We start from the raw sequence: 13,481 nt of genomic DNA, 5'->3' as shown, positions 1-13,481 counted from the left end.
TTTGCCATTCTAGCATACAAAATTAGAGTAAAATACTAGGACGTGATGTAATATGAGAAACTTAAACGACTTCACTTTCAGAGTTTGATATATTGATGTGGTTGATGACATGACACATGATGCTGAATAGTACCCAAAACCCTAATGAATTCTTGTCCAGGGTGATGAATCATCGGACTTGAACACCTGTAGCCTTTGTAAGATTTATAAATTATGGAGAAACTAAAAAAAAGATTTTCTGCTATAAAATGCTGCCCCAATCAAAGGTGAAGATATATTTAATGCTGTCTTCATATTGGAAATAGAGTACATCTTGGAGGAACCATGTTGGTATCTATACTAATGGTGCCCCAGCACTGACTAATTTCCTTCTCGTAAAAGATGACTTTTTCACTTCTTGTAAAAGGAAAAAAAAAAAAAAAAATCCTAATGTAAATACAAACTGCTCTCTTGCCAGAGAATTGCTGATGTCAGCAGCTTTTGGAGTTAAAATGAAAAAGTTTTGAATGATGCTATAAAAATGGCTAAACTCATCAAACACAAGCCAGTTCACTCAAGAATGTTTTTTTAAAATAAACTGTAGAAACATCTAGACAAAAGTCATACAAATCTGCTGTAAGCATAAATCTTATGGCTTAGCAGATCATTTGTTCTGGGGAAGCCACCTGCCATCTTGTAAACATTCAGGCACCCAGTAAAGAGAACCATGTAGAAAGCAACTGAGGCTTCCTGCCAGTAGGCAATATCAAGTTGCTAGGCATTTAAGTAAACCCCTCTGAAAATGATCATCCAGCCCTAATCAAGCCTTTAGATGACTGAAGTCCTTGTTACTGTCTTGACTGCAATTTCAGGAGAGACCCTGAGCTAAAACTACCCATCTACTAAAACACTCCTGAATTTCTTTCCTTTTTTGCTGGAGATGTAGCTCAGAAGTAGAGCCGATGCTTAGCACACAAGAGGCCCTGAGTTCAGTCCCCAGCATCGCATTAAAACAAAACAATAAAACCCCCAGGGATATGAAATCCCCCCACCCTCCCCAGTACAGGCAATTGAACTCAGATCCTCATGCTACCCAAGCACTACCACTGAGCTATTTTTTAATTCTGAGACAGGGTTCTGCTAAGTTGCCCAAGTTGGCCTCAAACTTGTGATCCTCCTGCCTTAGTGTCCAGCGATGCTGGAAATACAGATGTAAGCCACCTCACCTGGCCTGAATTTCTGACCTACAGAAATTGTGCAAGGTAATGTTTGTTGTTTTAAGCCATTAATTGTTGGGGTAATTTATCATACAGAAAAGGTACTAATACAAATTTTGGTTCTTAACAGGATGCTTGAACTGAAAAATGAACAGTAGAAGTACTTTTCAGAAAATAGTAGGCCAGATTTGGTCAAATGCTTGGAAGATGAAGAATGGGTACAGAAACTAGCCACTTAGCACACAGTTTTCATTGCATGAACTAGTTAAACAAGTATTTTCAAAGACCTAGAGAAAATATGTGGATTCCTGGGTTTAAATGGAAATCGAATCATTGGAAAAATCACATTGCAAAAAGAAATCCTGAAACAATACCACTGCTGCTTGGACTTGAGAGTGAGGGAGTCTCAAGTCTTACTGAAGATCACTTGGGAGGGATTGCAGAACAAAACTAACCAGGTTAAACAGTATATTCCTTTTCCTTTGACATACTGACTGGATGAGTGCCCCTTTCCTTGAGTCTTATTATTCTGAGCACCTGACTTTGACAGAAGGAGAAGAACTTTATAAGTTTATGACTGTAAATGGATAAAATGTACTGATTTGCCCTTCTCTAAGCTCTGGTTTTCTGTGAAAGAAAAGCATTCTGTCGTTCATTATGAAAGGCATGATCATTTTCAACTTTTTATTTGTATGAGAAAGCTTTTTTGTTGTTATCGAATGAGAATTATGAATAAAGACAAAAGCTATCTCGTTTCAGTTGAAAATGAAACCTATGTGCCAATTTCAAGTTCAACTCATAATTGAGTGTAAATACAGCAAAAGACAAGAAAAGATTTCACACTGAATAAATATATTTCATTATTTTTATTTTAAAATATGACTTAGGCATATCCAGGCCTATAAAAACAAATTAACATTCATTAAAATCAAATTGCAGCTTTCACTAAAAGAAAAAAGCTAAAGTTTCTTCTCTCAATTTGTATTAGTTAACATTCTTTGTGAGTTAATATTCTTATTAGCCCTATAGAGTAGGCAAATAAAATGGGCAAAATGAACAGATTCACAGAAAAACATCATTCCATATTTAAAAGAGCAGAGATATACGAAAGTCAATGTACTTAATATTACTGAACTATGCATTTTAAAATGATAAGGATGGTAAATTTTATGTGTATTTTGTCACAGTTAAATCAAGAGCATTGACAATTATTATCTGATCATTGTTTCTGACTTGCTCATCATGCTATTTTGTGCGAATGTGCATTTGTGTGTGTGTGTGTGTGTGTGTGTGTGTGTGTTTAGTTTTTCTGAAGGGGCTCTGGAGTCAGGAAAATTACTTAAGGAGTTCCTCCAGGGTTAAAAATAGAAAGAGACTGGTCTAGTGGATGGGAAATGGAGCTTATCCAAGCAAAAGGAAGTGACTGACAAAGGCAGAGAAAGAGAAGCAAGGTGGCAATGCTGGCCTGATGGAACAGAAGGATGGTGTACAGCACAGGAGGGAAATAAAGTTAATTACAAAGAAGGTTAACTGATGGAAAGACATGTTGCTAAAGGAAAAGGGAACTACCATGGGACTGGCATAAAGAAACTACTGGTAAGTTCAGTATGTTATCAAAAGCAGTACAGATGGGAGGAAGAAGTTAAGCCTGATAGCATTTAATTTGAGATAACAAAGATGCTCATGGTGTGAGAAGGTGCCATAACTCACTGTTATTATTTCCAAATATTTGAATTCTTGTAGAATTATATTGGATGATTCTGGGCAGGAATAAGACAAGGAAGAATGACAGTGTCAAGAGACCTATAATCAGTTGGTGACAAATACAAAACTACTTAAAAGAGATGAAAATAAATTGATAGTTTTGGAATAAAAGAGACTGCAACCAAGGCTGGGGTGGGGATGATGATAGTGGTGGTAGGGAAGGAGGAGTACTCAAAGTCTAAGTTTAGAGATTAGAAACCAAGAGTACCATGCTACTATGAGGACAGATGGGGAATGGGAAAAATGAACAATCTGGGAGGAGGATAGGGTGGAGGTAGGAGGGACAGAAAATAAAGGACTGAGGATTGTGAGAACCAAAGTTCTAGTTTGGTTAAGTTATTTCACTTCTCTGAATGCCAGGTACTTAGAAAGTAGTTAGGCAACAGGTGATCTTGAAGGTCTTACACAAGTTTAATGGTTTTTAGCCTACTGAGTTGGAGATAACAGTGGGATACCAAATGGAGATAGAAACACAGAACTTAAAGTTAAATGGCACAATACAAAATATAGCAGGGCAGTTATGAATAATTCTACACTGTACAATGTACAGAATTTGAATTAAAACACACTCAACAAGTTCCTTTTATATACAGGGCTACTAAGTGTCCATTATATTTTATTCTAGACATACTGGGACTCCTAATATTTCCATAATAAAGTTTCTTTCAAAGAAGGGGTGGCAGACTGTCAAATATCAAGGAAAGGTCTCAGAGGTTTTAAATACAAAAGAGCTTAACCAAATTTAATAGAGGTCACTAACTTTATTAGTAAGAGAAGTTTTAGACAATGGAGGGATGACGTCAGAATCAAACGTTTACGGAAAAAGGAGAATCTTCTATTACAGACGGGTGGACGGCTTATTCGTGCTCAAAGCGTAGTAGACGAATGAATAAACTACACTGTACAAAAGATTAAAAGGTGGATTTGGCTTCCTTTCAGTTAACAATTTCTTTAAAAACACACACTCTCCTTTCTTTAATGAAACCAGAGGACAGATGGACAGGCACAGTTCAGCTCACAAGGGCGTATATTTCAAAAGATCTGCAACAAACAAGGGCCTCCAAAGAACACAAACCTTTCCGCCAGCTGTGACAGGTTCTGTTATGGCCAGATCCACCTCTGGGCAGAGTGCGGCCACTCTTCTAGAGCAGGCGACAAACGGATGACTGGCGTTAGGAAACATTTTCCAGCAAGAGGGGGATGAGAACCCCGCCAGAGGGCACAGACTGAAGGAGCCCTTGCGCGCCTAACACCTAAACGCCCAGCCTCTGGGAAGAGGAAGCAGCTCCCGAATACCGGCTATCTCCAAGGCAACACCACAGCAATGCTTCCGGAAACGTCATGGCGTAATGGACGCCGTTACAACTTCACTTCCGCTGTCTCTCGCTACGCAGGTTGATCTCACTGTCGTAAACGACTGGTTGGGATTAGATATCGTTGTTTCTTTTCCGGCTCTGAAGACCGATTTAGACAGTCGCCAGTGGCGCGGCATCTCTCCGTGACTGACTTTTTTTGCAACCAGTTATTCGAGTTTGTATTTAAAACAAAAAACAAAAAACCTCTATGCCGTACGGTGGCCGAGGAGGTTCCTGCGCGGCGGAAGAATCCTGCGGGTGGGTGTGAACGCAAAGGCCCGGGCCAAAGGTGCACGTGGCGGCGGTGAGTGGTCACGGAAGCAGGAGGATCTGAGAATGTGGGAAGCACAACGCAGCCGCGGGAGGGAGGGAGGAAGAAAGGGAGTGCAGCGTGAAGACCTTGCCTCCTGTTTGGGGAGCAGGTACTAATTCCGGGCGGCGAGGCTGGTGTGTGGTCCAGCGGCGATCACAGGGCCATGGGAAGATAACACTGATGGTGTGAGCGAAGTGTCAGGGATGCTGTTTTAATGTCCCTTTTTGTGGTGTTCTGAGCGAGGCACAGGTGTGTATTCAGAGACCACAAAGTTCAGAAGGTACTTATTGTTTTTTCCACCAGGTAGGAAAGATCATGTCTTTTCGAGGCGGAGGTCGTGGAGGCTTTAACCGAGGTGGCGGCGGTGGCGGCTTCAACCGTGGCGGCAATAGCAACAACCACTTTCGAGGTGGAGGAGGAGGCAACTTCAGAGGCGGCGGCAGAGGAGGATTTGGACGAGGGGGTGGCCGCGGAGGCTTTAACAAAGGCCAAGACCAAGGACCTCCAGAACGTGTAGTCTGTAGGTCGTCTTCAAAGTTTAGCCCGTTTGGAGAAGTGGTGTTTAGTTGTGGGTTTATGTTATCAGCAAGTTTGAGTGGTAGTTAGGTGCTGAAGGGTAGATCCAGCAACTCGCAAAGGGAGTTTGCGGCTTGGTGTGGGAATTGAATCTGTTATGGAAGGTGCTGAAAACAGACTTACAATGGTACTGTAGTGTTTAAGGAGATAAAGTTGAAAGATATGGAGAATGTACTATGGAACTAGAACTTGTGCTGAAAGGGTGAGATTAACTAGGCAGTAGCGAGTCCTTACCCCATTTTTACAGATGGGAAAGTTAATTCAGAGTTAAGTTTCTTTGCTAGGGTTATGAATAAACAGGGACTGATTAAGAATGGATGGATCAGTGTGCAGGATGGTTTAAAGGTGGCAGTGGCTCAAGTCAAAGGTCCTAGCCCACAGGCTGTTACAACAATCCATACATGAGGCATTGAGGTCCTGATTTAGAAGGACAACAGGGAGAAAAAAATGGAAGGGTTAGGTAGGAGAGATTTCAAAGGAAAAAAGGAGAACTTGACTAATGTTGGAAATGAAAGATTTTAGGTTTGGAGCTTGTTTAGGGAAGGAGAGTTAATTTTGCAGGCTTGTGCTGAGTGTTTTAGTTTGGGGTAATAGTTAGAAATAGAATTAGTTATTTTGGGGCTGTACACTTCCCTGAAAATGATTAAGAATCATTGGTAAAGAGGTGGTAGTGGGAATGGGTTCTAAGAAAGGAGGGAGGAAAAGACAAGAATGGAGACTGATTCATGTTTAAGAGTTGGGGAAAAGAGAAATCAGGGAAATGAAGCATGGTGTTTGATGAAATTGCAATAGTTATAATAAGATAACTTACAGTTGAATGGTCTCAGTGTGCCAAGCACTGTTCTAAACCCTTGACATTTGTTATTCCACTTAATCATGTGTTGAAAAAGGTATAGCTTATATGCTATTGAAGAAGACACTGAAACAGAGGGAAGATGAAGACCTTCCCTTAGGTCACATAGGTAGTGACTTGTGGAGCTGGCATGTCAGCTCAGGAAGTCCACACTGTTAATGACTGTGCTCTTCTGTCTTAGAAGAGAACAGGTTTAGTGAAATTTCAGGCAGTTAAGAAAGCTTCCAGAGACATTGTTTCTGAATATATAAATTGTTTCATATATTAATATTTTCTTGTCCTATTTCAGTATTAGGAGAGTTCCTGCATCCCTGTGAAGATGACATAGTTTGTAAATGTACCACAGATGAAAATAAGGTGCCTTATTTCAATGCTCCTGTTTATTTAGAAAATAAAGAACAAATTGGAAAAGTGGATGAAATATTTGGACAACTTAGAGATTTTGTATCCTTTTTAATTGGATGGCATGGTAATTTTGCTAACCTAGAATTTATTATTTATCCTCCCCCCACAATTAAAGTCATTAAAGTTAACTTGTTAATTAAGACAGCATTGCCAGGTGTGTTGGTACATGCCTGTGATCCTGGCTACTTGGAAGACTGAGGCAGGAGGATACCACGTTCGAGGTCAGCCTGGGTAATTTAGTGAGAACCTATCTCAAAAATTTTTTTTTAAAAAGGGACTACGGATATAGCTCAGTGGCAGAGCACCCCTTGTTCAATCCCCGAAATAAAATACATACATAAATAAGTAAATAAATCAGTATTACTACAGGTTGAATCATAAGGAGAATGAAGAGGGGAGAAAGCATTCATATATACTGAAATATAGCCCTAGAAAAATGACTTTCTTTTTGGAAAATTATAGAAATTGTGGCCATTTAGGTAAGTGCCACAGGATTAAATTGGTTACATTGGGTATAATGGTGCTGCTGGAATGGTATGTATGTTTTGTTTTTTAAAGAAAACTTCATTTCCTGTTGGGAATCCATTTCTTCTCTTTTCTATATATGCTTGCACCTGGTAACCTTGTTTATAAAATGATACATGAATTCAGAAGGTTTAGTATCTTCTTTCATCTTAATTTCTTATTTGTTCCTTAATAAAATCAATAGTATTTTTCAGTTAAATTGTCAGAAAACATGAAGGCAGCTTCCTTTAAAAAACTACAGAAGGTGAGTCAAGCTTATAATACTTAAGATTCTTGGTTTTATAAGTGAATGACATACCTTAGGATAGTCTCTCTTGGTGTACTTCAGTTTTCCTCATTATATTACTGGTGAAGCTCTTAACCTGTTAAGTCCAAAGTTTTCAATTATGCAAACATAAGAAATGTTTGAATATTACTTTGAAGTTACCATCAGTGGTGTATTTAAGTTGTTTTTAATTTTTTTTTAGTCATAGATGAGCATAATACCTTTATTTTATTTATTTATTTTTTTGTGATTCTGAGGATCAAACCCAGTGCTTCACACATGCTAGGCAAGCACTCTACTACTGAGCTACAAACCCAGCTTCTGTTTTTTAAGTTTTTATAGTTATTCCCCATCTGGGACAATGGGACAAAACAGGTTAAACTGAAATATTCTAAATTATGAATGTTGAGCTTACTGATCCTTTCAGATTATATTCCTTGCTCATATTAGCAAAATCTGTAACTCCAGTGGATTTTTTTTTTTTTTAACTTATTAAAAAGTTTGAGAACTGGGGGTGCAGCTCAGTGGTAGAACACTTGCCTGTCATGGGTGAGGCCCAGGGTTGATCCCCAGCTCTCCCCCAATAAAAAAGCTTGCATGAGCAAACATTCTAAGTAAAATGTTGCATTGTAAAACATCTGGGAAAAGATGGATATTAAAGGATTTCACAAGTATTTTCATAGCATGTTGTGAAGGAAATATGTAGGTTCCTTTGAGAATTTTTATAGTGGGACCAGATTTAGTCTGCAGGCTTACCTGAGGAACTGGTCTCAAAGTTGAGATCTGAAAGTTTCATGACTGGGGATGATTCTCAGTACTGATGGCACTTCAGAGGTATCTAAGGAAGAGATTTTAAGATGGCCTTATAGGTTCCATTCCTAGAAATTTGACCCAGTTGCTCTTAGTAGGGCTCAGATCCAAACTCCAGGATAATTTTGATGTAATTAGGCATTCACTTAGGTACCACTGGGCAGTCAAAGAGAAAGAAGTGCAGTTTGAGTAAACTGTAAAATGTCAGCAACCAATGTGAGCATTCAAAAAAAGGCAGAGGTATGGCATGGGCATAGAACCTGTAGGAGGGTTGGGGAATGATGTGAATTAAAATTGATGAGATGGGAAGGAGCTTGATTACTTAAGGCTTTAAGTCATCAAAGAGTTCAGATTCTTTTTTTTTTTCCTTTTAAATTATAGGATAATAACAAAGTTAATTTAAATTTTTTTTTTCTTTTAAATTATGGGACAATAACACTTAAATTTGTGCTTAAAAAAGGCACCATGGAAAAGTAGAAAAGCATACTGGAAAAGGGTTAGTACTTTGTGTGAAGGGGCCTGGTAGACTGTTGTAATAGTCTTAGATGATATTTTTGGCTAGGGTAAAGATAGTTGAAATGGAGAAGAGTAGGTGGATTTATGAGAACTGTAGGACATAATATCAACAGGACTTGGTAACTGACTAGCTATTGAGGTTGAAAAAGTTAAAAAAAAAAATCACCATCTTTCAGATGTTGATTTCAGCATGTTTGTAGATGGTGCTACCATTTACTGAAATGGGCAACTCTGAAAAAGGGAGAGTTAAGGGGAGGTAATGAATTTGGCTTTGGGCATAATGAGTTTAAGGTATTTGTAAGATAATCAAATGATCAGGAATTCAAAGGAAGAGTGTGGACTAGAGATAAAACTTGGAAGTTGTCAGGGTATAGGCAGTTTATGAAACAGTACAAGAAGAATGAGAAGGAAAAAGCACCTATGAAGAGCTTTAGGGTACTTTGCAAATGTGAATGACTGAGTGGAGATTAAGAACTATAATTGCCTCCAGAAAGGGAGGCAAATCACAAGTGTGTTTTTAAAAGTAATATCACAGGAGAATTAAGTTTTACAAGAGGGAGTGCTCAGTTCTGGCAAAATACTGTCAAGTCTTTGGATTTAGCAACATGGAAGTCAAGGAGCCAGTGGAACCCATAAACCAGATGGGAATTGGAAATGAGATGGAAATGATGCCCTGTTGCTAGCCTATGTCTACTGGTTGTAGAACCCTGTCCCTGGAGCTGAAGAGCCTAGAAAGAAACTGCTAAGATGGGCTTCTTATCTAGCAACCTGGGGGAAAAAAGTACCTGTTACGGTCACTTGAATTTATTCAGATCTCTGCTGTTTCTTACAGTATTATTTATTTGAGGATTTACCAGTTCATGTTTTTTTTTTTTTTTTTTTTCCCCCTTAATCACAGATACGAAGTTGGGCACATTTTATTTGTTTTGCTTTCCAGATCCAGTGCTGTGTATGTTTTAAGTTCAGGACTTCTTTATCCAACTTGGGATAAAGTCTGAAAACCAGTGCCACCAAGTTAAGCTTTCTGTGATGATGGAAGTTCCTGCTCAGTACAGTAGCCATTGGCTACAACATAGCCATTGAGCACCTGAAGTGTGACTCACATGACTCATGAACATAATTTTTAGTCTTACAGTTAATCCTTAAATAACCATACGTGGCTGTCAGACTGGACAATATTTTATCCACAGGGTCTAGACAATGTGTTTGAGATGACGGGCCACAAAGAGAAGAGTAACAAAGGGGACGTGTAGAGAGGGCTACAGAGATTATTATAACTAATATATAGCGATTTTGAAGCCTCTGTAGAAGATAGAAGACCTGGGAGAGAACATGCCTCCTTAACATTTCTTTTCTTGTTTTTTCTTTAATTATTATTTTTAGTTGAAGGTGAACATAATAACTTTTTAAAATTATTATATGGTGCTGAGGATTGAACCCAGTGCCTCACACATGTCAGGCAAATGCTCTACCACTGAACCACAACCCCAGCCCCACTCCTTAACATTTCATAAGCTACAAAATGTCCTTCTTAACTCCAAATACAGGATGGATTTAGTTTCTGTATGTCATTCACTACTTAATATGTTCAAGAAATATTGATTTGATTCCTTATTAAAGTCTTGAAATAGCTGGTATGCCAATGCTTTAAATTTTATGCTACATTTTATGTGTGTAATGCTTATTATGTGCTTTATGTACATTACTTCTTGATCCTCACAATTATGTCTATAGATACCTTATTTTCTACATTAATTGAAAACCAAGGTACTAGAAAAGTAAGTCCCTACTTAGAGCTGCACAGTAATGAGTGGTAGGATTAGGATTTGAACCTGAGCAGTTTTGATTATATTGTACTGTTCCCCAAGATATCTCACGAATTGTTTGTATTAAATTTCCAGTTTTATATAGACCCATTTAAGCTGCTGCCACTGCAGAGGTTTTTACCTCGACCTCCGGGTGAGAAAGGACCTCCAAGAGGTGGTGGCCGGGGAGGCCGAGGAGGAGGAAGAGGAGGAGGAGGTGGCAGAGGTGGTGGTAGAGGTGGTAAGTTACTTATGGGGGAAAATTTCTAATGAGATTTCATAGCTACAGGTGATTCATGTAATACGATTTAATTTTGTATGTAGGTAAACTTCCCTTGTATCTATTGCAGTAAAATTGCCTTCAAGTATTGGCAGATTGCCCCTAGTAATAATGCTTTATTTCAGCAACTTAAAAAGAAAAAAATCTTAACAGTACACTTTTGAGTGATTTTTAACTCTGAGATTATTTTATCTCTTGGTTTTCTTAGGGAGTTTCATACAGTACAGTCATTTGTTACTTAATGGCAGATACATTCTGAGAAGTGCCTTCTTAGGCAGTTTCATTGTTGTGTGAATGTTTGAGTGTGCTTACGCAAATCTAGATAATACAGGTCAGTCAGTCAACATGGCTTCTTGATGCTGTTGAGAGATGGTAAACATGAGATGTATGATGCTAGGGCTGGTGTCAGATGGCATTGTTTCACAGTAAGCTTTTTTTATAAGTAGGAGTATACTATAAGATTACAATAAAAAGTATAGTAAACACATAAGCTAGTGACAGTTCATAATCATTATCAAGTATATACTTAATTGTAGGTTCTATGACTAGCAGCACTGTGGGTTTGTTTATACCATCATATACGTGAATGCATCGCTTTACAGTGTCACTGAGCAATAGGAATTTTCTAGCTCCATTGTAATTTTATGGGATCACTGTCCTATATGTGGATCTTTGTTGATCAAGATGTCATTGTGCACTGTATAATTGTATAAGATTATCCTAACTGAATTTTAGCTTCTTAGTTAACTGTCATTGCATATTGACTGTATGCTGAGAGCTGGTCTTACTCTTTTAATATCCACGTATAGTCTTTTAATACTTAGCAAAGATTTTTGAGGTAGGTGTGTTCTGATTTTATGTATGAGGAAATGGAGTCTCAGTTCGTTTGCTGTAATCAATTGGCAGACCCAGAATTAAAACCCATGGCAGGGCTGGTGTTGTGGCTCAGTGGTAGAGTGCTTGCCTAGCATGTGTGAGGCACTGGGTTCCATTCTCAGCACCACATAAAAATAAGAAATGAATAAAATAAAGGTCTATCAACATCTAAAAACATATTTTAAAAAAATGACTTTTTATGTCATACCAGGAACTATTTGCAATTTAAGTGCTCTTTGACTTGTGATGGGTTATATCTCCATAAACCCAGCCTAAATCAGGATTTCCTAAGTTAAAAACCCACTTAGTATACCTAGCTTACCAAACATCATTGCTTAGCAACACAGTACTCTAGAGTATCTGTTAAATTTCATGGTTTATTAGCACATGAGAATCAGCTGTAGTACAGCTTGGTTAACCTTCCATATGGTATTTACTATTATATCCCCAGAGCAAAACAACCCATATCTGCCACCATTTGTTTTTAGAATAAATAGTTTTAAGCAAACTGTTAGTTCAATTACATGTATTTACTATAAGCAAGAGCTAAGATAATCATACATTTAACAATAGAGCTAAATCATACTTTAACAAGTTTTTTGATTCATAAAAGTGGAGTCCTTATCTAAAGGTGGTAATCTGGGGTTTGCCCTCCTGCCTGATTGGGAAACTGCTATAATTTCTCATTTTTATCTTTAAAAAGTTTATGTAAGATAAAATAGGTACATCTGCATTTGTTCTTTCTAATTATAGGAATTGTATCTTTGATGCCTTATCAGAAAGTGAGAAGCTACAGTTATTTAATAAATACTTCCCTTGTAGGTGGATTTAGAGGTGGAAGAGGAGGTGGAGGCTTCAGAGGAGGAAGAGGGGGTGGTGGTTTCCGAGGTGAGTATGAGAAAAATGTCTTTAATGACTGAATTTTTAGGATTGATATTGTCTGCGATTTTCTTCTTTAACTTTATATCTCTCTGCTAACAAGTAAATAGAACATTGTGATGTTCTTTGCTTTAGACTAATTTTTTGCTTCATTGTATATCTTCTCTTTTCTCTTTTTAAATTTTTTCATGTGTTTCTAACTTGCTGTATTTTTAATTTGAAAAATCAAAGATAGGTATAGTATGAATGACAGTTATATTTGGTAAGGTATATTTACTAAACATTGTAAGACTAAGGCTGATTTTAAATTTTGAGGTTTGATTAATACTATTACTAAAAATCCCTTTTCAGTTAACACTTTATTTTTCTCTTTATCAGGGCGAGGACATTAGATGGAGCATCTGACAGACTTCATCAGTTGACTTCTGCTTTAACTGCACCATCTGCTTCTACTCTGGTTTGGAAACTGGTGTCTTGAGCAAGTCTGGAAGATGTGTTCATCTTATGACAGTGGAAGCGGTGTGTCAGTGTCATGCAAAAATGAGTGTGGCAGAACGATCAATTTTGCTCTGAAAGAGCATAAACAAATCTTACTATTTTGTATAGTGCCTGGTACTCTGTGGGTGCTTAATAAATGGACAGGAGTTTTCATTTGAAGCATATATGAATTTTTTAATAAAATGTTTTATTCCTTTAAATTAGTGTGTTTATTGAACCAAACCTAGTTTTTGAAATTTGAAGGAACAACTAGAGCTTAAACCCAGTCAATTACAGATAGAAAAAACCAAAACAAAAGAGGATTTGTTTATATAAATTACTGATACTCTAAAGAAAGAGGCTATTGGAATAGTACTTTAAGATTATTTATAAATGAATACCTCTTTCACAATGTTTGCCTTTTGTATATGAGAACATTAGCATATTTTATTTCCCTTTTTTTGTGTGTTAGTACTTAGAGTAAAGCAGTTTCTCTAATTGCAGCCAATAATTTTAAAATCTTATGAATCTTAAAATATGAGTAGCTCTGTTCAAGTGAGAACTAGTCAAATCTCTAAAGAAATTT

General features: G+C 37.6%; 2 protein-coding genes across 4 annotated transcripts in view; one reads left to right on the top strand and one right to left on the bottom strand.

The window, feature by feature from the left end:
* Positions 1 to 4,158, bottom strand: part of Cfi (complement factor I) — a 52,357-nt gene extending 48,199 nt beyond the window's left edge. For both annotated transcript variants that reach the window (XM_047566429.1, XM_047566430.1), the window contains exon 1: positions 4,036 to 4,158. In XM_047566429.1, coding sequence (XP_047422385.1) covers positions 4,036 to 4,143 — 108 coding nt within the window. In that variant the 5' untranslated portion in view covers positions 4,144 to 4,158. The remainder of the gene's footprint in view (positions 1 to 4,035) is intronic.
* A 178-nt stretch (positions 4,159 to 4,336) lies between these two features.
* Gar1 (GAR1 ribonucleoprotein) lies at positions 4,337 to 13,453 on the top strand. Of its 2 annotated transcripts, none has more exons than XM_047566432.1 (7): positions 4,337 to 4,619; positions 4,936 to 5,148; positions 6,347 to 6,501; positions 7,172 to 7,231; positions 10,480 to 10,624; positions 12,362 to 12,427; positions 12,797 to 13,453. In XM_047566432.1, the coding sequence occupies exons 2-7, from the start codon at positions 4,944 to 4,946 to the stop codon at positions 12,808 to 12,810; spliced, it is 645 nt and encodes a 214-aa protein (XP_047422388.1). In that variant the 5' UTR covers positions 4,337 to 4,619; positions 4,936 to 4,943; the 3' UTR covers positions 12,811 to 13,453. The 2 variants fall into 2 exon arrangements, with proteins under 2 accessions (XP_047422388.1, XP_047422387.1); XM_047566431.1 differs by having other exon boundaries at positions 4,339 to 4,619; positions 4,932 to 5,148; positions 12,797 to 13,451.
* Positions 13,454 to 13,481: the final 28 nt, after the last annotated feature.

Source organism: Sciurus carolinensis, chromosome 10, assembly GCF_902686445.1.
Source record: "Sciurus carolinensis chromosome 10, mSciCar1.2, whole genome shotgun sequence".
NCBI lineage: Eukaryota > Metazoa > Chordata > Mammalia > Rodentia > Sciuridae > Sciurus > Sciurus carolinensis.
The sequence above is the reverse complement of the archived record's forward strand: the minus strand, read 5'-3'. Positions and strand labels throughout refer to the sequence as shown.

Excerpts from the sequence above, each read along its gene's own strand:
- Gar1 (XM_047566432.1), top strand. The coding sequence starts at position 4,944 with ATGTCTTTTCGAGGCGGAGGTCGTGGAGGCTTTAACCGAGGTGGCGGC. Across the intron at positions 7,232-10,479 it reads CCTTTAAAAAACTACAGAAG|TTTTATATAGACCCATTTAA; the intron begins GTGAGTCAAGCT and ends TTAAATTTCCAG. Across the intron at positions 10,625-12,361 it reads CAGAGGTGGTGGTAGAGGTG|GTGGATTTAGAGGTGGAAGA; the intron begins GTAAGTTACTTA and ends CTTCCCTTGTAG.